Raw genomic sequence first — 27,003 nt, forward strand, 5'->3', positions numbered from 1 at the left:
CACTCCCATTATCTACAATCTTATCAAATACCAGAAAAAAGCCTTCCTGTCGCTGACCGACCTCCATGCACAAATTCACAAAATGACATACTCAAGTTAAAAACATGAGCCTTAGGGTATACATCTCCAAAGCTAAAATTCCAGCCACACTATATATATATATATATATATATATATATATATATATATATATAGTTATCTTATTTGGAAGTTTGTATCTCCTTTATGTGTGATTGACTGAGGGGAAAAACTTTGGCCTCAGAAAGAGGCTGTAATACAGTCATACTCCACTGGATGGCAGAGGGGCTGTTTAGTAAAATAGGATTGAATCATAAAAAAGCAAATCCTCTCTCCAGTGTCGAAGAGTATTAGCACTCTCAAGCCTGCGTCAAACTGACACTGGACAGGCACTAGACACTTGCCCTAATAAGATTGTTAAAGTGGTTGAATCGCTTGATTGGTCTTGAAGCTCTTAATACAGCACCATTGGGAGTTGTCCTGACTACAGGAGATCTTGCCCACAAGGCATTCAATAACTCAGAGCCATTTGACCCCTTTCAGATGTTCTTTAAAGTGTCAATGTATACGCTTGTAAAAAGCACCATTGTGGGAACTATTACAGAACAGGGACCTATTGCCAGATTATACATACATACATCTTTCTAAAAAATACAAGTCTCTAAAACCCTTTTGCGCCACCACCCATCAGTCAAACACTGCAGTCTCTCTAATTGTGCAAGCTGGAGTATGATCAGCATGGAGGCTGACAGTGGTATCTCCTCTCCTCAATCCATCTCTAAGCTCACCATATCCCACAACTGAACTTGACCAGTCCTTTCCATGTAAATACACTTAATGATAACAGAACTGTCACGGCGAAGTAAGAAATATCACAATCCTTCTGCCAGCAAGGACAAAGTTACAAACACTCCACCCCAAACAGACCTCACTCATTAATAAACAACACAGCAAAGTTTGGCAGAAAGAGTGGGGTGCTATGCAACTGAACAACAGAAGAAATATCGCTAGCCAGAGGGAATGGGGGTTTCTATTCAGTAAGAGCGTATATGGTCTTATGTCTCTGATACGTCTTCTTTGAGGGTGTGCACACTTTGGCTGGATTGCAAACACTGGTCACTCACAAGATGAGCAATACACGGAGAAACGTACCTGTAGATATTGCATGCAACTGACAACTGACACTTAGTACAGAGAAGAGTGTGTGTGTTTGTGTGTGTGTGTGTGTGTGTGTGTGTGTGTGTGTGTGTGTGTCCGGTGTGTGTGTGTGTGTTGGCATTTGTCTGTATGTCTGAAAGGGTGTCTGAATTTTTTGACTGGTTATGTTTGCTCGCTTTTTTTGTACAGTTTCGAGTGTGTGCAAAAGGGATGATATCTGTGATATTTTTGTTTATAAACAAATCATGTGCTTTCTCCCACAGGGGCTAGCTCCTCCCCCTCTTCCTCCAGGGCCTCCGAGATAGGCCCGTGGGCCTGTAAGTCCTCCCCCCTGCCAGCTCGTGATAGGACCTCCATCCAGCGGCGCTGCAACTCCTCGCTGTCGGCGCTGAAATAGAGCGTCAGGTGACTCTGGCTCATCTTGAAGGCATGGCGGCGTTCCAGCCGGTCACATGGCTCAGGGAGGGAGACTTCGAACCCAATGAGGGGAATACTGCGCTGAGCTTTGACATCCTGCACACGACACACATCACACACAACGAGAACAAGCAATCAGCTGATGCCTCAAGCAGGCGTACACATGAAACATGTCTCTTGGTTCTTGGTTTGCTAACCTTTTGTGACTCTTAAATGAAAAAGAGGAAATAAAACATTGCATGTGATCTAAGGTAAACTGTACTGTATAATGATAGAAATAAAACATATGCGGTAACTGGGTTTAAAGTTTTTTTTTACAATTGGTTGTCTAATGTTTATATTGCATTAACACTTAACTGGAGTATCCTCATATAATAATTCACAGATGTGAAAGGTAGATTTGAACTGCTGCAGACAGAGGTTGGAATACGTAAGAATAAAGAAAAAACAAGACTATAGAAATATCTCACCTGTGGTGCACCATAGATATACAGCACCAAAGGTTCATTCTCTGGAATGACAAACCAGGCTTTTTGCCAGCCACGCCCCCCTCCCTTCTCCATGTGGTGCAGGAAACTGCACATGATGCTGTTCTCTGCTGCCACAGAGGCCTGTTTCTGTGAGACACACACAGAAACACAGACATAGTAAGAGTCAGGTGTCTCATTTATGAATTTTTATTATTATAATTATGTCCCGTCAAAATTATGCTATCCTGCTATTGTCTGAGATATAATGTGGAAAACAGCTTTAGCTTAAACAGACTATTAACCAACAGCCTTGGCTCTGTCAGGAAAGCTTGTAGAACTTTCAAGGGAGTGATGTCTGCCACTCTACCCTGCACTGCGTCCAAGTCATCTGAGCGGCCTAGGACTTGCTTACCTCCAGGATGGAGCGACGTCTATGGGTACTGCTACTCAGGCAGGCAGGAGAGGGAGATACTCCCACAAGCGTGGTGTAGCAATCCACACATACGCGATTCGCTCGGTTGTTGTCATACAACAGTCGAGCGCGGAACTCTGAGCATTTCCCGCACACCACCTGAGTAGAAGATTGTAAGAGTCACTTCTCTAAGAGTAGCATGAAGACTTCCAGGGGAATAGTATATTCTAGACTTTTTATATGAGAGAAATCATTGATAATCATAATCATTGATGGCAGATAGAGAGTGGAAAAAACAGGGTTTTGCTCAGTAAGTCTCCCTGTTAATTGAGTAAGGTTGACATGCAAGGAATATGATATGGGCCTTCGGTGGAAAAGTGGGCTAGGAACAATCTAAACCTAGTGTTAGGATCCTTACATGGCCACAGGCTTTGCAGTGGTGGCGTCTCTTGGTGATTGAATTGAACGGCTCTTGACACTTCATGCACAGAGTCACCTCCTTCTCCCGGATAGGTGTAGGGGCACGCTTCCCTAGCTCTGTGCAGTTCTGACAGACAAGAAGAAGAGGACTGTTATGATACCATTTACCAGACATCATACAACACATAAAACTACTCGAGGAGGGATGTGTCATCCTGAGAGTAAGGTTATCTTACAGGAGAGTTAGGAGGGGTGTAGTCCTCTTCACGTAAGGAGCAATTCAGCATCCTAAATGTTTCTAGCGTCTGTTCATGCCTCTGGATAGTGGCCTGGATAGCCTGGAGAGGAACGGCAGAAGAGATGAACGCAGTTATAAATGGTGTAAGATGGCAGGTACATTTGAAAGGATAGTAGGTAGTAACAGAATAGGGAAATAAAATGCTTTTATAGATTTTCAAAAAACTGTACCTGAATCCAGTCCTTCTTATCCTCTTCAGTCCTGCAAGAAACAAAAGAGGCATTGGGATTTCACTTTTTCTAATCCATTTAAGCAGTGTTTATACATGGCATACCCCCAGTGGGATTGTGATTCAGAATTCTCTGAGTCACCCATTGTCTTCCCAAACAAAGTTACAATAGAAAAGGTTAGTATAGATTTTCTACCATCTTTTGTGAAATCTCTAGACTGTTGGTTCATTGTGCTTCTCTTAAACAAACAGTGCTGTTGCCTAGCAAGGGAAGCACGCGGAGAAGGGCAGTACTTGCTTGGGCTACCAACCTGGCCTGAAGCTCAAGCGAACGCTGTTTCCCTGACACCAGGAATGTCCGTGGGACGTTCATGCTGCTGGTTTCTTTCAGCTGAGAATCATCCAGACACATGGAAAAAGAAATGTTACATGTTATCAATGACACTACAGTATGCAGATACACACTGCTCACAAAGAGGTTGACAAGAGAACTACAAATATCCACAAAAACGTCTTCTGATCCAAAGAGAGTACTACTGGTAATGAGTCAGTGGGAGTTGCATCCTCAGTCTGTTTCATCGTACCACATGTAAAATGTTTATAGAATAATAGTATTTATCACAAGATACATTTGAAATACATATTCTGAATATGAGAGTGCATTTTAGGTAGATGACAAACCTCCATGCCGTCTACATCTATCCGGGCTCGGACTCCATATTTTTGCCCAATGAGTCGCAACTTTGGAACACAGTACAGTAACCTGTCATTGAACTGGAGAGAAAGAGAGAGAGTGAGAGATATGGAGGGAGGGAGTAAAAAAGATGGAGATAGAAATGTGTTAAATAACACTAATGTCAAAATGTGAAGTGTTTAAAAAAAACAGAGTGTAAACAGAATGTTCAGATATCAAGGAACCAAAAAACTGAAACTCATATGACCTATAAACAAAGGGATGTGTCCAAGAATCTGCAGCCAAAATATGAATAATAGCAGTGAAACCCTGCGAAAACAATGACCGCCCAGCATTGCCACATCAAAACGCTCACCAGTATGAGGTATCTATCCTGCGAGGTTCCATTTTTGGCCGAGAGTTTGAGGATGTGCCCCTCCTTAATGAGCTCATTAGTGGGGTTAACGATATCCTCTTCTCCTCCGAGCAATTCGTACACCTTCAACAGCTTTCGCATGCGCTCCTAGGATACACGCACACAAAACACGGGTGCCAGAGCTTTTACTGCCAGCTTTATACATCCCACAAAATGTGCACACAGAGGCACATATTTCAGCCACATTGAATCACTGTAGCAATTGAGCCATTGAACCATTGATGTGACTTCAGAGCAATAATTAATGCAAACTCAACAGAACTGTCTCCAGGGGTTAAAGGGAAAGAAAATGGACGACCTTGCTGCTTTCTGCATCGAGGCACTGCTGTAACTTGAAGCGATGCCAATTAACAGTTCCAAATGAGAGACTTTCAAAAACAACTGCACATGAAAGAAGCAGGCGTCTCCTAATTACTAACTCCTGCTAAATAGCAGTGTCTTTTTCCTCCAGCTGCTCGCTGGAGCTGCCTGCAGCAGGGTCGAAGCTGGGGGTGTGAGTTGCTGATGTGGTCAGAGATTTGGCTTGGTGTGAGAGGCTGAACACTCACCATCTTCCTGATGGCTGCGTTGGAGTGCTCTGCAGCTGTGGCGATTAGCTCCAGAGATTCTGAGAGGGAGATACATTTCTGGGTTACACAAACAACACTCGTCTCAAATTTGTATTGGCTACTTCCGCTTTTGTTGCTGCCTTTGCTAGACAACACAAACACCTCGATTATCTGTGGTTTCTCAAATATCAAGTATCAGATAAACAATTAACAATATCAATTTCTATAATTAAGGTTTTTGGTCTGCGTGAGAAAGTTTATGTTTAATGAACCTTGACCTGTATAAGTTGCAAGAACACACACGTTTACATTTCTTAAATGGCTTTTGTCCCTGCCCTTGTCAAGTTAAATTCAGCATGCTATTATGACTTTGATAGTATCAGTGCTATCACATATTTATTTACATTATGCCCTTGACATTGACAGAGTACTGCAGCCCCCTAACGAGGGTGCTGTTTAAGGGCTGTTACTCCCAGTACGAGGGGCAGTATGAGATGTGGGGATGGAGAGGTCTTCTTACTCTGTGCGTCTTTAGAGTCGTCTGCATCCTCGGGGAGCCGGTGCAGGTAGTCCTTGAGCAGGAGCTCGTAGCGCGGGATCCGCTGCACCGGCTCCAGCATGTGGTGCTGTAGGGTCAGGTTTCCGCACCGTTCCTCTTTCTGAAAGACACATACACACACACACACACACACACAAAAAGACAAGACATTGAGAACCTAATATTTTGTAATTTAGCAGCTCTACAATGCTATTTATATTAAGTGATTTATGGGTACAAGGAAGTCAGTGATTTTATCTGTTAAATGTTCTGCTTGGGAACTTAACCCCTGAACTTGGTACTAAATAGCCGAGACCCACCCCCGCACACCACCATACAACCACAGCCGTTGGGAAATACATATGACTCAACACAACACCAGCTTACAGACATTACGAAAGACACAGACATCACCTCATTTACACACAACCAACTAAACCAAACAAGCATCACAAGACATCAGTTGACATGCTGGGAAACATGCCCCCCCTCCTCTCTCACACACACACACAAACACAGACAGAAACAAAATCTAGAACACAAACAGGAATTTCTCTGCACCACTCCATGTGGTAAAGATAATGCAACATCAGATACTTATTCACCAGCGTCGGCACCAGAGGACGCAGCCACTATATTGTTACAGACCACAAGACTCCCAGCTCCATGGCCTTATAAGGGGAAGCTCCGGTGCTTTGCCCCTGTGGGTGTGCAGCTCTACTGGCTCTCCACAGCATAAACCCCCCTTCCTGCTCCTCCACTACCCATACCACCACCATTCCTACTCCCCCCCACCCCACTCCCCATCAGAGAGACACACAGACGCGCACAGGAGGGGCCATGTCAGTATTCTGCTCACAAGGTGAGATGCAGACTTTTGAAGTGGTGCAGTAGGCCCCCGTTCGGCCTCTATTTGTATTCCCTGTGCTTATACTTATACTCCTTCCAAGAAACGCAGGGCTTGAAGAATCACTCCTGCTTTCATCTGCTAGATTATTCCTCACAGAGGTAGTCCAGTGGTCTCATTATTTTTCACTAAAGGTTTGTCTTTCTTTGAAATGTTTTGAAAGAGTGAGTTTTTGGAGGTGAGAATGTGCCATAATTGATCCTGCCCATTCATCAGAACCTTCTGGTGTTTTATAGACCTAACCAGGTGGATATTTGAAGGACTTTGGCATAAACTGCATACCATCCAATATTCTGTGCCTTGGCGTAGAGTCCAGATCATATGCATCACATACGTACTCCACAGTTATGTGCTAATCCAATCTAATCTCTCCTGCTCCCCTCCATGTGGGTGGGAATAGCAGCTGTGCTGGTGCTGCAATGAAGTATACTAGATCTAAGATCTCATCTCCTGCTTGCTCTTGCAGAAATATTCTCCAAACTTTTGTCTCTGGGACTGTTTGTGTAACATGCAACCTACTAAAAATGAGTTAAGTCCCTATTATGGAGGCTATAATAGAAAATACAGAGCCTAAATCTAGCACTTGGAAGATACATACTGAGATTTTTTTGACGTGTTTTGCTTTAACCAATACATTTCTGCCTTCAGCCACAACTTTGACATTTTGCCAACTAAGACCAAAAGGAAAAAGTTCCATTTTAGTCAATGGTGGATAAAGAAAGCGGAGGGACTGCCCCTGCATTATTTTTTGGCAACCCCTTCATTAGAGCCATTTCCTGGCCTTTAAAGGACCTATGGGGAGGTTCCACTGTGTTGACACTTCACTTCAGCTGTGGGGTCCCACCTGGATATCGTGAATGATGGCTTTAAACTGGGACGAGCGCTCCATCCAGGTGTTCACCAGCTCCATTGATCGGTCGAAATTTTTCACATACTCTCCATACATCTTCATAAAGGGAGCAAGCTTCTGCAGGATGTCCCCAATACGAGGGTTTTGCTCCCTGAGGGGGAGAGAAGACAAAAAAAGAAAAGAAGACACAGTAAAGGTCAAGGACGGCAACATTCCAGAATTCCATCCCACAGTGTCTGGGTCTGAATTCTAAATTCCATTCCCTGGCGGCCCTTGTTGTGGACGTTTGCCTAAGAGTGTTTAAATGTGTGCAACACTTATGCTCCTCTCCAACAACCTCATGCCTGCAGTCTAATAACATTTAGGAGAACATGAGAGGACTTGGAACAGATTAATGATAATCTGTTTCATTTGTTTGTTTATGCATGTGGGCGTATGTCTGAGTGTGTATGTCTGAGTGTGTATGTGTGTGTGTGTGTGTGTGTGTGTGTGTGTGTGTGTGTGTGTGTGTGTGTGTGTGTGTGTGTGTGAGTGTGTGAGTGTGTGAGTGTGTGTGTGTGTGTGTGTGTGTGTGTGTGAGTGTGTGAGTGTGTGAGTGTGTGTTTGTTTGTGTTGCGGTGTGTGTGTGCATGCAAGTTCTTCAGCTTCTCTGTTTACTCTCTCACAAAAACAAACCAGGTGAATAACAAACTGGTATTTCTAAAAGAAACACAAAACTCCAAAGCGCCCCAATCCGGTTCTTACCACTCCTCCATGCGTTTTTCCAGCGCAGGCAGCAGGAACTGCTGGTGGAAGCAGTAGATTGAGCAGATGTTGGAGAAGATGCCCATGACTACCTCACAGGGGAAAGAGCCCCGTGCTCGAGCCTCCTCCATCAGCTGGGCGCAGAACACCTGGTCCAGGAGGTGCAGCCTGGCCACATAGGCCTTCTCTGTGTGCAGCAGCTCATTGGCAATGTTGAACACTCTCTGCTGAATCGACAGCTGCGCAACAACACACAACAGATGGGGATATAAATAGAAAGCCTAATTGAAAGCTTTTGGGGATGGGTTAAAGGTGTGCATATGTCTATATTTTGGTTGTGTTTGGAGGGAATACTGTCTGCATCTGCTGGGATGCCATTAAATATGCACTTGCATAGCATGCACTTAAAGTAAACCAGCCATTTTGTTAGAAGTTCCTTTGCTTACCTCAGCGGAGTCTTGCCTTTCCGTTTTGGGAAGGGTGAGAGGCTGTAGGACCATGGGATTGAGCTCGCCCTCATCTCCGCTCCCCTCCTCCAGGTCGCTGTCCCCTTCCGAGTCTCGTGCCCCTCCTCCAGATGCCCCTCCCTCCTCTCCTGGCCCGTCTGTATAACCACATGACGATGAGGAGGAAAGACGAGGAAGAGTCGGCAAAGGGCTGCAGGGGTAAATCTCACGCTCGTGACCAACTCTGTCATCGTCACCGGCGAAGCACAACTCCTCGCTATGAGATGGGGAGCTGATGCTGTCGATGCCACTGTCCCTATTGGCCAACTTTCCGTCCGTCTGCTGAGCAGGGAGGGACAGCTTGTCGGCCGGGACATCTGATTGGCTCGCCATCAGGTCTCTCATTTCCATTGCATCCAATAGTTTGTCGGAAGCACTGTAGCCCGACTCCATAGACAGACGTTTTTCTGAACAAGAAGCGCCCAGTTCCTCGTTCTCCTCCTCATTTTCATCCATCTCCTCCTCCTTGACTTCTGTTTCCTTCTCAGTGGAAGACAGCGGCATCTCCAGGGCGTCCTGAGGGAGGGGGCAGGGCAGGGGGGAGTCTGATACTGGGGGGGTAAGGGAACCACTTCCTGACTGAGGCTCAGGGACTCTTGGGATACACAGAGCCCCACCTGTGATATCTGGCACCAAAATGATTTGCTCTCTATGGAAGAGAAAAAAAAGCTTGTCATTCAAGTGAAAACAATTAAATTAAAAAAATGAAAACCAAACGTTGCATCAGGAAATGAACATATTGTAGCCAAGAAAAAGAATGAAATCAATTGGGCCTATTTGAGCCGTTTTTAAAATGTCCACTCACCAACTCATTCACTTTATGTAAAAATCGATAGAGTTCATAGGATAGGGATTCAGGCAGGAAGATTTAAAGTGACTTTATAGTGAATAATATTTTCAGTTGTTTTAACATAGCCTTGGAGATTCGTGTTGCAATTTTGTGACAGTTTTCACAAATATGTGTGTCAGACTTTATGCTGATCTCGGAAGCAGTTTGAGACAGTGCTGACATCTCACCTCTCAAATTTCTCGATGAGGGAGTGGACGCAGGTGGGGGACGATGTCCCCTCTGACCGGGGGGCGGCTGGCCGGGGCGCACGAGGGTCCGCAGGGAGGGGTCGGGAGGGAGGTGGTGGGGGCAGAGGTTTGTCTGGAGGCCGGGGTCGACGTGCACTCTGCTGTAGATGAGGTGGCTTTGGGGGCACTTGAGGAGACACATGACAGAGAGATTTATGACACCACATTTGACCTTGAGCAGCATTTCACACAAGACACATTGCCTAAATATAAATGTCAACACATATGGTAAAAAATACACTTCATCCAAAGATACATAGTCTTGTAAGAAAAATGTATCATTTTACAGAAAATATGCATATTCATGTCACTATGTCAAAGACATTTTCCAGTTTGATCCAGCATTTTCATTTTCACTTCTCAGTTTATTCTCTTAATATTGTCCTTACAAATGTCCTGTTTTGAACTGTATTAAATATCTTATGCAAAAAAATCGTGAAAAAGAAATCTATGCATTAATAGATTAGATTAATAATTAATTATTATATGAAACCAGATTAAAGCACACAATAATACATTTTTAATAATTAAAAACAATACTTTGTTTACATACATTTTTTAAATGGTGTTGATGATTGATTGATCAACTGTCGAAATTGCCACTGATGCAAGCACAAAAATACAAAATTAAGACATGAACATTAGATAGGAGACGGTGGACTACCTTGTGGTTTTGGACCAGGCAAAGGCGGTCGTGTTTTTGGGGCCATGGGGGGCGTCTCTTGTGCTCCGTTCTCACTGGTGCCATTGCAGTGCATGGGTCCGAGAGGTCCGGGGTCGGAGGAGAGACGCTGGGGGGTCTCGTGCGCCCCAAGGCAAGGACCAGTTCCAGGCTCCAGGGAGAGGCTCTTTGTGAGGAGCCGAGGACTAGAGGAAGAAGGGCCTGTGGACGGGGAAGAGTGACAAAATTAACCCTGGATGTTAGAACCTAAATCAGTTCTACCAAGCACATTTTACACCCAAATAATCCAAAAAGAGCCATAAAGACTTCAGCACCACTGCAAATTGCTACAAAAGCTACAACCAAAGAATCCATAAAATGCCTCTACCAGACACAACTGGAAGAGTCTTTGTTGGAACCAGATTTAACTTTCCTAAGAGTATAGACCTAGGGGAGAGGGGAAAATACTGACTGTGTCCGGCCTGCAAAAGAGATATTTGCCACGTAAGGTCTGAGAGAGCAGCAGTAGATTACTGACCAGGTGGAGAGAGAAGTCCTTAATAAGAGCTAATAAGGAGCAAATTAGACCCCAACCTCCCACTTAAAAACAACTCACTTCACCTCCCTCCTTCACCACAGACTCTACCTCACAGCTGACCCCCAAGCCTTCATAGATATACACTCAGAGGTAATTTAGTGAAGCCTGGGTTTGTGAGACTGTGTCTAAGTGGTTAGGTAGGCCACTGTACTTTGTCAGAAGGTACAGCAATACGTCATGATTCTAGAACACCTGCAGCGGGTTGAGTTGGCTTGGAAACCTTTCTGTAGTGACTGGCTGGCTGGCTGGCTGCAGTGTTTCTAAGTAGGTCAGTGTGCTACACAGAAGGGCAAGAGTGTGCTCAGCAGGTCGTTGTTTTCCTGCGCCGAATTTGGATTCTGGAGATCCCGTCAATCCGCCGAGGCGAAGCGTGACTCGAGCGACAAAACACACCGTGCAAGAACTGCTGAAATAGCATCTGTTCTCTCCATGCCTGCAGGGTAGGTGGGTGGGTAGCGGCACTTTTACGGGAAGTTAATATGTTTCAAGAGAAAAAGAGAGAGAGAAAACTATTTGACCTGGAGACGACCACAGACAAAGCTACATAGTCTTGCACCGAATGTCAGTACAGTAGTCTTTTAAAGAGACAGTGCCAGATCAGCTGGTATGAGGAGCAGGCGTCCGGGCAATGTTGCCATCTTAAAAAAAGCACGCCAGTCCCCTACACAGGCCTAATTGGTTCCATATGATGACACTCATACCCACTTGCTCAGGCAGGGGGCTGAAATGACTTCCACATGTTCCTCTGAGATCGCTTAAGGGGGAGAGAGAGAGTGGGAGAGGGGAAGAGAGAGCGAGGCAGAGAGAAAACAGAGACAGACTGAGCAACAGAAAGAAAACCCACGTTATCTTGGCCAGAGATTCGCTTCACTGTTTTCTTATTTAGTTAATGCTTTTTTTCCTCTTAAAGTATTCCTGAAATGGCCCATTCAGCCAATCCCATCAATCAGTGCCTCGTACCATTCAAATGTTTAGACAGGGAAAATTTGAAGGCCTTTCCCTGATCTTCCGCAATGACCTACAAGCACATTTCTGGTGAAATACACTGAATATTTTAACTGGAGGGGCCCTTCTACCCGAAATAAGTGGATGTTTTCATGTTTTGGCTTGCACACAGTGGTTTGACATAAAAAGACTATGGGATTGTATTGAATTCATTTTGATGTGTGTCTTTGTCACTTAGTTAGTCAGCCAATCAGATGTAATACAGCTGAAGTTCATAGAGCTATGCACAACACATCATCTTGAAAACACAATGTAACATAGTAATTTCGAAGTGTACAAAGTCTCACTCTAACCTTATTTGTATAGCTGAGCCATTTTCACACAACTTTAAGGTATGCTACTATTCTGCACAATCGCTATTTTCCATGGTCGTCAAATGGTAGACAGAGGGAAAAATTCTTTCCATTTCTTTCTTTGCAGTTACAAAGCTAAGCTGTCCAGACAACTAGACAGATGGGCTGTTTTTCTTCCCTCTCTGCCTCTCATGCTGTCTCTTTCTGTATGTCAATAATCACTGACATACAAGAGCTTTAATGAATTCAGGAAGAGGCTTCTTAAGCGCTGGCCGGCTGTATGTCTAACTAGAGCTAGACATGAATGTACCCTGACAATATTCAATACTCAATACTCCCCCCCCCCCCCCCCCCCGATTCTTTTCTCTAAACTTTACTCATGACTGACTGCCATTTTCATGCCCCACTTCCCCTAAAGAGGTCCGACAGAGACTCACTCTCTTACACACACTCACTCACACACACACACACACACACACACACACACACACACACACACACACACACACACACACACACACACACACACACACACACACACACACACACACACACACACACACAGGCCACTACTGCAGCTCGGAGTGAACAGACTACCTGTGTGTTTACAGATGTTGCAATGTTTGCGTTGTACCCAGTGTTTTCATAGCTAAATAATGCATGAGAGGGTTTCAGACTAAAGTACCCCAAAAAAAGAACAAAATATGTATCCTGCAAAGACCATTACATCATTAAATCAAGTAGAGCTTTATTGTTTCGTCTGGGTATCGTGTCTGGATGGGAAGCGATGGCAGCTGTGCTGGTGATGAGAGCACTGCAGCAGCAGCAGTACAGATTTCTGGGGAGGAAAGTGAAGCACTACTGTAACCTGCCTGAAGGGGAAAATGCCCTTCAAGATCACACTCAAAGTTAGTGTGTTGAACAACTCGATTCAGTGGCTCCCTGGCCTGCACAGAATGAACAAACACACATATCCTGCACCTGTGCGGCAAGGAAATGTGCGCTTTAGCTTTCCATTCAACAGCCTCCATTGTTCCTTGAGAAAACATCTCAACCCATTTTGAAAGGTCAGTGGGAAATATGTGCTTAGGTACAGTGCAAGCTCATGAAAATACAGCTATTAAAGCATTTGGCTGTACCACAGGCCATTCTCAAGCAGAAATCCCATCTAGCCGCCTAAGTCCAATCTTTGCTTGTACTGTGGCAAGGCTAGTAGAGAAAACATAAATTATCACAATGCCAAAAGGAAGTGCGGGCCAAGTAACTGTCGACAATGGCAAAAAATATTATTGAATTCAGCAGGGTTAAAACAATACCAAAATATCACACAAATAATTATAGTACCTGGTGACACAATCCGTCTCTGAGCCTTTAACTACTTCATTGCCAAGGATGCCCTGAAGGCCTTTGCCACCCTGCATTACATGCTGTATAGAGCATAATGCAACACGTACCACTACTGCAACATTTTGAATACTGGCTGCAATAAACCTAACATTCTGCACTGAAGTGAAAAAAAAAATGTGTGTTTCCAGAGGAGCCACATCTGGGCCAATTAACTCACTCAACAGAGACGACCGAATTATTCTGCTTCCCGAGGTTGTAAGACATAACCTTGTCGAACTCTGACTTGGTTAGTGCTAAACTTTATCTGTAGTGTTTCACAGAAACTCGATATCGGCTATGGCCTCTGCCTTCCTGAGGGGGTGGGGGGGGGACGACTCTAACACACCAATCCTCAACTGTCAATCCCTGACGAATCAATAACCCACTCAAAAACACACTGTTTCGCTGACTGTCCACTAGGTTTCAGAACTCGTTAAATATTCATGCTGTTTCATGTCAATAAACCACCGACATGACAAAGATTGACCTGACAGGGGGACGGACCTGGGCATCATGACCGCACTCTATGGTCTATTTCCAGTGAGAAATATAATAATAAGCTGATGGAAAAACACTGAGATATGATTAAGTTCCATTCCACCGTGACACAGGCGAGGGATGTGTTGAAGGCTCCGAGCTACAGGGCCTATTTTTATCCTCTTCAGTAGCGTTGACTGACAGGACAGTCAACAGCAGGCCAACAACCAACTCTGAGCCACTGGCAGATGTTTTGTGATCACTTCTCTACAAAGCCATGTTTTGCAGGTACTCAAAGAAACAAAAGCACAGTCTACTTTTAGACAGGCTTTGGAACAAGGGCAACAATGGCACTGTAATACAACTTGCCATCCTCTCTGTGTATGTGTCTAATTAATTAAGGAGAGTGACTGAGATATATACCTATAATTAAACACAAGACAGCGAAATTTAAGAAATAGGTTGTCATCGTGTCTGTGTCCCCTGAGACCCTGCTTGACAAGTGACCTCCAAATTGGTGGTGGTTTTCTGGTAGTCTAATTTCATACAGATGCACATGGTGATGTGCTGATGTGCTTGCACCTATGACTATTAAACAGTAACAGGCTGCTCTGAATTAATTTGAGGCACAAGCCTCTGCTAGCGGTGTCACATCTCATAAATAAGGCAAAAATACCAAACCAACCCCTCGGAAGAACACCCTTGAACCATGTAAATGGCAATGTTTCTTGACATGACAAACATCCACCATATTTTTCATTGACAAATTGATAAAGCATGTCTGGAAAAGCACATGGGTGAACAATACGACAGAAGCACTGATGCCAAGGCCAGGCACACCCACTCAGTGATGAGTACAAAGATAACTTATTCCTATATAGGGTAATATTACACAGGAAAATGAATATTTGCATCCATGCATAACCTGCCGAACTTGTCCACAGAATCTCATTAATGAAACATACCTCTATGCCCCTTTTTTCTGTTTCATATGCACACATTAGCTGGCTGACACACACACATACATATCTATACAGGATTAATATATACTGTATAATGTATACACAGAACTGACAAGTTAACATTTCACAGCCCTCACGCTGCAGATCTGCAATACATGAAGACAGCAGCTCCAAGCTCATGTGGACCACCTGAAGGCAATTCCTACATGTAGCCTACATGTTATTGCAGTTGCATTCTGCGTTGCATCCGTGCATGGAGGGGTGAGCATCACGTAAAAAAGCCAACAGCCCAAAAAACTGAGAATAGAGATAAAGTGGCATTGTACTGTGTTGGATACTGGATATCTCAACAGCCATTTGTCAATCCAGGCATATAATTTCACAAACCTGCAGCGTCAGAGATGTGTGCCTTGAATCACATCCCCTAGGTGCATGTAGCTCGTAGACTATTGCAAATGCATTTCAAATTGCTAACATGACACACATATGACAATACTCTCACACACGACATAGATTTCTGCGTTATCGCATGGTCTCTTTCCCCAGACGAAAGAATATGATAGACCTTAGCAATTGCATACTGACACACTGAACTATGGTTCATCACATCCATGGATAATGTCTCGGTATGATCTATTACATGCTACAGACGCATTGACTGGACATTTGGTGTAGGCTACTGCAGCGAAACATCTGCCGCACAAGATTCAAGTCGGCTATTCATCAGAAACAAGAAATTAATGAAATAATGTTGGAAATAAGGTGAATTGTCTTACCCCGGAGCACACTGGTTTTATCCATGTACATAGCGCAGCAAAACACGAAACCAGTCATTAAAAAACCGAACGGGAGACGCAATCCCCCAATCGCTCAAATAACGAAATAAGAACAAATTAACAAGCACAATTAAGGCGTATGCAAATGAAAAAACCGGTCGCTCTGTCACCGGTAGCCTATAATCAAATATGTAGGTTAAACAAGCTAACCGCGAGGGAGAGAGCCCTCATCAAAGAGTCGGGTGGGCTGCGAGCCTGCGAGCATCCTCAGTAGGTCAAAAACGAATGATGTAAAAATGCTATTTTCCCGTCGTCTAAAGCTAATTTAATTCGCACATTAATGAAATGTGATATGAAAGGATTGCACACAACGACGGAGCATTGTGGTGTTTCAAAATATCGAGCAGAAACGAAATGAAAATCCTCCTTCACAGCCCCCCACCCCTCTCCGGCTGCCCTGATACCGAAGCTCCACAGCAGCAGCAGCAGAACCGTCTACAGAGGGACTCACATAGAATATGACCCCAACCCTCCCCCTTTTCAACACACACAGACATAGGCCTACTTCTTCCGTATCGCCCCTCTCACTCTATCGCGCATCTTTCCCTCTATTTCAGTTTCCTTGACAACAAATTTGCCGTGACTAGATGTCGGTGCCCACAGTAATGTTTTGGCATGCCCGTTTAATTTTTTTAAAACGTGTTCACGTCTGACAATGATTTTCGGATGCCTTTGAAACACATGAAAGCGTAGTATTGCAACAGTGTAATATACACTACCAAATTTAGGCTCTATTGCAGATATTACCCTACACCTCCTTATCTGGCCTCTATAGGCTCAACCTTCAATGGATATTCAATGGTTTTAGCAAACTAAAATGTTTATGCTATTTGTATTCAGTGCCAGTTGGTATTGTATCTAAAATGAGAAAAGGTTTTTCACAGTGACAAGGGTTTCTAATGAAAAATAAAACATGGATGTGTCACTTATGTAGAAATATGGTAAAAGAGTGTAGATTGTAGCTACTTTGATAAAAACAATGCATATGTAGTTCAAGTAAAAGATTGTGAGCCACTTCACTGACAATACACTGAGCATTAGGCTGTGTCATGTGCTGAGTTACACCCTTAAAAGTGATAGAGCTGTAGCATGTTGACATCATTCTACAGTGTAGCTACCTCATCTAACCAGATGGGCATTCAGAATGGATTAACACTGGGGTTAAAACAGACGCAAAGCACTGAAAGAGAAATGCTTCAGGAACACAGAAAACAAGTGTGTCACTGTCACCCCACATGTCCTCCTAAGTCCAGCACTACTGACATTAAGCCACAGGCCAAACGTTTTTCAAATTTCAAAAAGACAAACGTGTAGGCTACGAGAACATTAGCAGTGTGTCATTCTTTGGTGCCAGAATATTTTCCTGTGCCTTAATTGTCAAACAGCTTCATAATCTCCTAGCGAGAGTGAATTGGGATTAGAGACTACTGAGACTTTTTTTTGCCCTTGCTTTACTCTCGCTGCCGCTCTAGTTCTGTCACCCCTGCTGGGGGCACTGAGCCATTCCTCTCCCCAGCCCTGGCGCAGGTTGTCTGCTTTAAATGGAGAGATTTACCCCCCTGATTTCCCAAGAGACAGGGCCATCTGCCCACTGTCACCAGTCCCATTATTACAGGCAATCTGCGCATGCGTGGAGTGGGAGGCGACGTAACACTTCCTGTACATGCACATGCCGGCTGAAGCACAAACAGATTTATTTAATACGCGGATAAGCGTGAGCGGAAGCATAGTAATATTTATGACCCAAATAAAAAGTTATCATGACAGTGCAAATGACCATCTTCATCTTTTTATACACTGCGTTTGACAGTACACCACAGGATGTCAGTGAATAAAATGTGTGCCTTATAACATTAGCATCCTCTTGGTGACTGTTTATAGGGCATACGGTATGCAATACAGCCTACACAGTCATTCCAGATATACTTAATGTAAAACAAGAACCATCCTGACAGCCCATTGATCCTTTTATGCCACGGATGCTATTCGGATGAAGGTCAACTGACTTGACCTTTAGTCTGAGTGCATATATTAGAATTGCATTGGTCTTCAGAGCTCACAAAGGAATACACTTTATCCCTGAGTAATCAATCCTATTGCATTGCAGATGCAGTTGTTATACAATGAGATGCAACACCTGTTTTTGGTTGTCTTTTACCTTGCAAATGATTTTTTATCGGTCGGAAATTATTTTAAAGATCTTAAACTCAAAATATATTTACTTTTAATTGTCTCGTATCGCCGGTCACAACTTATACTTAAGGTATAAATCTCAGGGAATTTGAGGATTTTCATGTTGTTTTTCCCACTCATGCCAGCTGCTTAACTAAAAGAGTGAAAAGAGTGTGAACATGAATCCCCTTCACTGTTTCATTAATACTTTTACCAGTTGGCTTAAAATCCAGGCAACTCAAAACCCACATATAATTCTTCCTCAACTCCATTATCAGTTTGAGCAAAGGTAAACTCAACACTGGACGCAGGCCAGCTTGAGTTTGGACGTGGGCCAGGTACAGTAGAGGTGGTGTTGCTGGGCCTGGGAGATGCCACAGCCTTGAGAGTTTCAGCTGTTTGGACACTGTCATGGTAAAAACCTTCCCAGTGGGGAAGAGCTGTTTCTCCCGTTTCAAGCTGTCTACAAATGCTCTTAAAAAGCCACAGGCAGGGGCATTCCCCCCCCCCCCCCCGTTTTTGCCTTCTCTTTTTTTCCAAGCGGCTATGAAAAGCATTCACTCAAAGTGTTGTGTACCAAATTCTCCAAGCTGATACAGTTCATGATAGCATCACATATGTGAGGTCAATGATTAATAACCATATTAACATTTGTAATGTGTGGGTAATTTGGGTAGGAGTCTTCAGCACAAAAGATACCTAGTAAAGCTTAGCGTGAATAAACAAAGCTGTTTACACTAAGCACCATGATAAACATCAAAGGCCAGATAGGGTAGCTACAATGGAGGCCTTTATCTGAGTTTCCTCTGCAGGATTGCTGGGGGGGCTCCTTTTGTGAGAAGCCTGAGAAAACCGAGAGCGTTTCCATCCCACATATGCAGGCAGCTTCAAACACCACATGGGCCACAAGGAAAACATATATACAGTATGTATGTTTATAACTTGTCTGGGATATTAGGCACAAAATTGTACAAAACATTGACACATTGACTGATAATGATATTTAAATGGCTTAACATCGCATGTCCTTTGCTTCTAATAGACTGCTGTCTGAATGTAATATGACTCATGTGAAGTCTGAATGTGGTCATGTGTCTGAAATCTCCCTCTCACCACTAGTGTGACTGGTTATGCATATAATGTAGAAACCACAACAATCTACCATTGCGTTAGAGAGCTTAGTATTACACCAATTATTGCTAATACATATGTACATGAATGTGATATTGATATCCATACATGACAAGCGATGAATTAGATGTTACAGCATATGTGTTAAGGGCATAGATGAGGATAAACAGAGAGATCAGCCTTTAGGAGACAACTGCTTCTGGCTCAGTAGCCATTTGGTGGACCCATTTTGATGCTGTCATTGTGGCATCCTTCTATTTCTGTTCTATGGTGAACGTGAGTATGTGTGTGTTCTGGAATGCAAGTGCTTTGTGCACTAACAACAAGCTTGGAATGCCAGTTTGATGATCTTTGACTTGGCCTTTTTGAGACCAAAATGGCATGCATAATAGAGTCCTTTGGAAATGTGGGGTGGCAAGATAGACTGTTTTAAATACCCATAGACTATTGAGACATTTAGGCACAATCCTCCTCTCTGCAGACCATGTGGTAACTATAGTGGAAACATAATTATATTCCCATGCACCCATCACCATAGACCTGTATTTCTGAAAAGGAAAAAATGCAATCCCTTGAGTCTAATATCTGTTTATAGTGAATCTATTGACCATGCATGTGAAGCTGCCCCTGGTCTTATCACAAGGAACCGAAAAGCCTTTAAGCCTCTTCGAAAACAGCTTATTATTGTCTCTCATCACAATTATGCTGACCTCTACATAAATAACAAGCCATTGGACAAACTGCTTTTAATGTTATCCAGAGGTACAGACACACACACACACACACCACACACAAACACATACACACACACACACACACACACAGGAGAACGAGAGGCTTCAGCTTAGTGAGAGCATATTCCACCAGCCCTTAGCTGAGATGCAGTGATGCTCGATGATGAATCACACCTTGTCTTCAGTCTGCCTGATCTCATTGCATGTCAGCAAAGGCAATGCAGAGCCAGAGGTGAGTTAGAGTGGGTTTTATTTTGTGTAAACATTTTCAGACAGCATCCCATCCCATTAAACTATCCCTTCTCATGCCCATTCCCAGCACCCTGCCTGTCCCCTGATGGTGGCCCCTCTGGAATTGTCCAAGATTAGGATTTCTCTACTGTGCCCCTTCAAGTGCTTTAGGCTTTTAATTGCCTCTTGCCATTCCGTCTCTGTTGATTTCTGTTCCTGGGTTTCCCTTTTTCTTTCGCCCTCCCTCACTGACTCGCTCTCTCCTTCTTTCCTTCCTTGTCCTGCCACGTTGTCTGTGGTTCCCTATGGCATGGCATTCCCACACACTGACACCGTGACACACTCTCCCTCGCTCCCTCCTTCTCCCTCTCTCCAAGCTGCTCCTTCTGCAGCTGCTCCTTGAGATAGCGTTTCCAAGCACGGATGCACACACACACACACACACACACAGGACCACACTAAGACCACTTACCCACACATGCTGCCAGCTTGATTTTACACACAATGCAGACATGTACGTAACCCCCCCCCCCCCCCCCCCCCCCACACACACACACACACACACACACACACACAAACACACACACACACGCACGCACACACAAACACACACAACCACACACACTCTGTCATACAAAGTGCAAACCCAGCGGCTGCAGCCTCTGGTTTGAAACCACACAGATTTTTAGAAAAGACTCACTCAGTCCTACTTAATGCAAAGCTGGGTTTGTAAGAGAAGAGGATTCACAAAGCTGCTTTTTGTCCTCTGCCGTCTTGCACTGGAGGACGGTGACTGCGCAGCAACCACATTTCCTCCTGATTGAGTTAGCTGCTGCGTTTAACACAAATCTAATAGAAGGTAGGGCCAGAGAACATGGATGCAGTGTTTTTCACGTGAGCAGCACAGAGAGAGAGGAAGAGAAAAAAAGAGTCAGAGAGATAGAGAAAGAGAGAGAAGATGAGAGAGACAGAAATGAGACGTTGAAGCACCGCCTCCACCCACTCAGCCACCATCACCACTCTCCTACACCATCCCACAGTACCTGTGAAAGCCCTCTCCCAAGACACACCACCATTCCTCACATGGCAACTCAAGGTGATAATATATTCATTGGAAGACAGCTGACATCAGTGTTTCCATTTACAGTTTGGGGGGTGGGGGTGGGGAGGTGAACATGATTTTACATTCCCAGCCTGGAGGAACACACAGCAACACTCCTAGGGGTGGCAGGGAGGCGGGTCACAACGCCATGCTGCCAGTCCCATGAGTCCATCCCAGGGAAGTGGAGCCGTAACCCTGGATCGTGCCAAGGCCCCACAGAACTCAGGACAAGTGAGTCCCCTGCCAAACTGGCTGCTTAAGTTGCTATTTATACCGTCATGGGGTGAGACAGGAGCTCTTGACACCTCTCTCTGAGAGCTGTCTTCTATAAACCATCTTTAACTGGGAGTGCACACCATCTTATGGAGTTGATGGTGTATACCGTTGCAGTGAACAAATAAACACAGTACAGGACAAAGACATACCGAACACACAGCGATACACAGCCACATGATAATACTCAATGTAATATTAACGCTAGTTTTTTTGACAATGTATTCATGACTGTGAACTGAATTTTATGTGACAATGTGGCTCAGTACTTCAATTTGACAAGAAAATGTGAAGACGTTAGATTTGCTGTGTATTCGAGTAAATAAGAGTTGAACTTTTGCAACTGTGTGGAGAGAGAAAACAGAATGGTGAAGAATGAATCTGGCTGTTCAACTTTGAAATAGCAAAATATAGGCAGACAGAAAATCAGCCTAACTGCTCCCTTAAACACAGACACACAATATTTAGGCAAGATATCAGAAATGCAGATATGCACAACCAACAGAATGGAAACAGCCATCTCCATGTAATCTAATCTATCTAGCAGATGGTCTTTATACAAGACTGGGGGCGTTTATGAAACGTCTTAAAGGGTATGACAGGCGATTTAAAGGCATAGTGCCGGTCCCATTGTTCAGTTGAGTGAGGTCAGCATATAGAGAGAGGGACTGCTATTACAGGATTCCAGTTTGTCAGGGACGGTGCCAAATTACAGATAAGAACCAGATAACCTTAACTTCTACATTTGAAAACTGAAAACAGAACAAGCTTGATATGTTAATAAATAAAACCACATCCTCAATGTATCTCAGGACTATACTGCTGGGGTTGTCATTATCAATGCAACATGAAAGAACTGACTCAGCCAATTATTCCATCTGCTACTCACTAAAGCCCAGAGTGCTAAAGCTAGCATCTTGTTAACTCAGGCTGTGGCGATGAGTGCCGTGGACTGCTCTGTCTGGCTATGGCTACCCTGTTTGTAAATTCAGAAGCAAGCTCAAATGCTACACAGGTTACTGTGGAGTACATCTGTTGTGGCATATTTACCTAATGGGTCAAAGGTCAGCTGGGTGCCTCTGCCCAACCTGGAGAGATTTCCAAGGCAGGACATTTCGTCTGCTCCTTCATCTAAACTATTTAGGTAGTCATGTATACAATGATCCACAAGAGACTGCCTCTCCCATTCCTGACCCAAATATACAGTACAATCGAAGCACCCACACCGGGAAGTTGAATCATTCAGACAAGTTAAACTCTACTGCATGCAGCGTTCAAAGGAAATGTGAGATGGACTGTTTATGAATGTCGACAGCTGACTTAAAATGAGCCTTTCTTCTGGGGTTTGTGCTGCACTTTGCAGAAGGAAAACACCATAGAAGATATTAAGCTGGACAGTTTGATTAAGAGTTTGATGACAGATGCAATTACTCTTTGATTAGAGTTAAATAATGATAGCCATCGCCTACATAGTGCCTACAATGACTCCCTGAGTTTACAGGAAACCCCAATCAATCAGAACAGGCCTTCTTAATTTATTAAAAGAAAATAATGCAACTTTTTTCTTCTAAGAAAAAGACACCGTTAAACTGGAGTACAACGGTTACGCATGATGTAGTTTCCACTGGTTCATTAGATTTAGAAATGTAAAGCATTTTGACAACATCCTATATGTAGTCCCCTTATATTACAATTGTAAATGCCAATTAACATGGAGACAATATGTAATACATTCATTTGGAAAAATATGTCATTCTTTAATCCCATCTGACTGGGAGACAGTAAGAAACGTGCCACACACTATGGTGTTTGGTCAAACCTATGCAAACCTAAGCTGTGAGGAAGAGTGGTCATTAATATATGCAAATATGAGCTGGAGAAAGGGATTTATTTAAGACGATCTGGATTAAAGCCTCTACCAACTTTAACAGAAAAGCAGAAACTCTCCATCTGCCCTCTTAAGTCCCCCAACCCCCAATCGTATAGCTGATGATAGTGTGAATGTTTTAAAAACAACAAAAGATTAAAATAATTTTACATGATTAGTGGTCAAAGGACTGATCCCAAAAATCAGCAAGTCTGAAGGGGATTTACTGTTCTTATGAGAACAAACACAAAATGTAATCCTCTTGTCCTTAATGGTCATAAAAAGTCATAGTGATAGGCCTGTCACTTAGCTCCCAGAGATCTTCTTTTCCGTTTGCCCTCAGTAAGTGGTGAACCAATGTCAATTGAGCGTGACAGTCTTCCTCCTCTTCCTGACAGCACTCGATCCATTCCACTGCCGTGCAACTGAATCGCCCCATCACAGCTTTTGCTCCACATCTCATGAATGCATTCACCAACCCCCTTCTTAGGCATTCATATTTGCAGAAATGGGCTTTAGTGTTCCATTTGAAGCACTTTCTCTACACCTTCAACTTGCAGTGGCTGAACCGCGATTCACGCAAACTATCATATCCACTGGTCAGCACAGATGCATCTCACAACAATCCTTAATTGGATTTCACACTGTGGTGCTTGGGCAAACAGGGAAAAAAACTGACTGCCACACAAGGGACTACACACTCACACACATTTGAATGGCAAACATGGCAGTGTAATGTCATCATGAAGCACAGAAGGAACAGCCACAATACCACTCCACCGCCATGGCCTTTGTCACTGGCTTATCGCCTAAGTGCAGCATCAAGATGACTTTTCATCATGTGTAGGCTTTCTCAATGCTTGAATAGCCTACAGCACATCCCCCCGCTAATGTACAGATTTTCTTTCAAGACTGTTTCAAAACAACTTTTATGCCCCTTTGAAGCCTGAAACATTAAGCAGGGTCATGAATCAGAGGCATGACAATATCCCATGATGAAATCATGACCCCCATCCATATCCAGCTGCCCCTGACAAATGTGTGCTGTAGTTAAAAGTTTGGATTCACGAAATCACAGACTTAATTTCTGCCAAGGCAAGTACTTGGGCTACCTCTTTATTTTGTTAACTATGACACCAGGTGCAACTCACTAAATTCGACCCCCAAGCTATTTCCAGATGCTGCAGGCTCGGACTTTACAAGGACAAACACATTTGTTGTGGAAGCACCGTCACTGGGCTCGGTGACCGCAAACACATTCAGATCAGAATGACAAATGTCACTATGGAATGCCGCATGTGATCAGACAGATGAAAGAAAAGTATGAACATCTGCGTGTAGCCTTCAGCACTTACCTATCCTTCTCAGTGCCGGCTGAGGACTCGGCAAGCCGCTGCTGATGTGGTATGAAAACCGCATTGTTTTGAACTGACTAGAAAAGGAATGTGGTGTCTCTGAGGGCAACAGCGGCGGAGTGAAGCTGATTAGAGCGCTCTTTGGTCGATTCAGCTGCATGCCTGGTCACAGTCACACAGGCATACGATACAGGATGTGGTGTTCTCCGTTTAAAGACGAATTAAGGTATAGATTCCAGGTTCAGCGTTAAATCCAGCAAAAATCTGAATTTTCAGAGTGGTCTTGGTCGACCATCAGGCACTCGGTCAAGATGCCTGTCCCGGTAGTGACCACTGGAATATCGTCGTTGTCCAGTTGTGGACTACAAACAGAACTAAAAAACAACCTTCCCACTAAAATGTAGTGTCCAGCTTGTGTGCACCGAATCTGTGCTGTGGAAGTGTAATTACGATCAAAATCTCTCTGGACGATAAAAAACGCCATCAAAGACAATCTGATTCACGTCACATGTAGGTCAAATAGGCTATAGCAATTGTTCGGTCTAAGTAGCCTGTTATAATGGATCATAGCCACATCATCTGAGTAGCTTACCGTTTCAGTGGTCAAAAGACAGCTATTCTATGCCATATGTTTTACGGATGTAACTTTATCGGACAATTCAAACAGAAGTGGGGAGGGGTTTGGATTCTCAATTTAACGAACGAAAAAGGCTTAACTTATCTTAAGAGTAACATCGACCCAGTGCTACAAAGTAGCTTAACCGTTTTAAGCAAATTGTAGTCTCTTTCATACTCAAATTTCATAAACGCAAATGCTACCCAACACTCGCGCAACAGTTGACATCCCGAAACAAAGCTCTGACAGCTTTCTGATTATTATGCCTTAATTCATTCATCTATTAATGTCATGGTTTAAAAGCATGCAATGCTACGTGAAAGAAAGGCATCCACTTTAGGCTATAGGACAGCCTATTCGAACATAGACGAGTTCATTAAAGCGAGGATGAAGCCGTCTTCTCTTCACTAATTTTGACTTTTCTCCCCATTTCCTCTCGAGATGTTACCCCAAAATGTGCTCACTCAGCTCCTTCAAGCTAGATCCAAATCCGTATGAAAAAAACTTTGAATCCTTCTCGTGTGCCTCTATAAAGAAGTCCAGATGTAATCCTCTACGTATTTACTGCCTTGGAAGAGATTGGCCTCCATCAAATCCATGAAAGTTTGTCCCCTAGTCCCTACCGGCTGCTGGTCCATTCTTTGTGTGGAACTTTTCGACGACGCCGTCAAAATGCAATTCCAAGCGTATCCCCCTCCTCCTTCCCTCACTCCGTTTCCCTGCTCCCGTGTGCGCTATTTTGTCGACATATGAAACCAAGTCTCAACCCCCTCCTCCGCCATCTCTCTTCTTCCCAAAGTCTGTTTTTCATTTTTTTTTCTCAAGGGTTTGTGCTTGAAACTTGATGCTAAGGAAAGAGTAGAAAAATTCCGTATTTCTATGTATAAAAAACACAAATGTTTTGTTATATCGCTGTATCATTGAACTTCTTCGACTTTTAAAATATTACATTTCCATTAAATGTCTGAGGATGTAGCAAGATGTTGGGAGAACTGTGCGCAAGAAGGTCATGGACTCATTCCTTTTGACCCAGATTGCTCCAAAAGCCCAAATAGGGATAACAGTCGTTTTGGTCTGGGAAGATTTCATTGACTTTCTCAGAGGCATCCTGATTTAGTGTAATTCAATTTTTTTTCTGTATATTACATAGGCTACTATTTCAGTTTGCGGTTTCTATAGATATTTAAAGACAGTTAAGACACGTGTGTCCTCGAAGACTTCTGCCTGATCAAAAAATATGACTAGCTTCAATAGCTTTGCTCTGACATATTGTCTATGAATATAAATGTAAGTATTTAAAAAATGGATGTGTGAGGGGAGAAAAGGCGATGATGGCTTTAAAAAGAAGAGATATTCCATTTCATTCCATTTCCTGTTTATATTCCTCTGAGTGAGAGATGGTTGAGTCACTGATCTTACAGCTGCATTCTGGATTAAACAATGTCACAACAGGGAGTAAAAGTCTTGGCAACTAACACAATTGCCATGATATCTGCAGTAATGAGGGGTCAGTAAATGTCAAATACCGCATTTACAACTCAATGCTCCTAAATGCCAAACAATCAGCCATGTACATCAGGCTTGCTTACAGGGCTGAAGTTTAACCAACACATGAACACCAACTGTATCTGCACAACAGCCTATGCAAAAACGTAGCCCCCTT

General features: G+C 43.6%; 1 protein-coding gene across 1 annotated transcript; it reads right to left on the reverse strand.

Annotated features, from left to right (window-relative positions):
* Nucleotides 1–1,400: 1,400 nt before the first annotated feature.
* On the reverse strand, nt 1,401–25,169 carry fgd1 (FYVE, RhoGEF and PH domain containing 1). The gene is made up of 17 exons (XM_080853974.1): nt 24,725–25,169; nt 10,306–10,524; nt 9,582–9,768; nt 8,505–9,213; nt 8,059–8,297; nt 7,309–7,465; nt 5,540–5,678; nt 5,020–5,078; nt 4,412–4,558; nt 4,044–4,136; nt 3,674–3,753; nt 3,364–3,394; nt 3,132–3,233; nt 2,894–3,022; nt 2,476–2,634; nt 2,064–2,210; nt 1,401–1,689 (listed from the first exon to the last, which is right to left on the reverse strand). Exons 1-17 carry the CDS (start codon nt 24,882–24,884, stop codon nt 1,420–1,422), a joined length of 3,027 nt encoding a protein of 1,008 aa, XP_080710100.1. The 5' UTR covers nt 24,885–25,169; the 3' UTR covers nt 1,401–1,419.
* Nucleotides 25,170–27,003: the final 1,834 nt, after the last annotated feature.

Source organism: Sprattus sprattus (assembly GCF_963457725.1).
Source record: "Sprattus sprattus genome assembly, chromosome: 16".
NCBI classification, from domain to species: domain Eukaryota; kingdom Metazoa; phylum Chordata; class Actinopteri; order Clupeiformes; family Clupeidae; genus Sprattus; species Sprattus sprattus.

Coding starts and splice junctions, on each gene's coding strand:
- fgd1 (XM_080853974.1), bottom strand. CDS start 24,884: ATGCAGCTGAATCGACCAAAGAGCGCTCTAATCAGCTTCACTCCGCCG. Junction 3,234..3,363: donor ATAAGAAGGACTGGATTCAG/GTACAGTTTTTT, acceptor GTTCCTCTCCAG/GCTATCCAGGCCACTATCCA. Junction 3,023..3,131: donor ACACCCCTCCTAACTCTCCT/GTAAGATAACCT, acceptor CTTGTCTGTCAG/AACTGCACAGAGCTAGGGAA.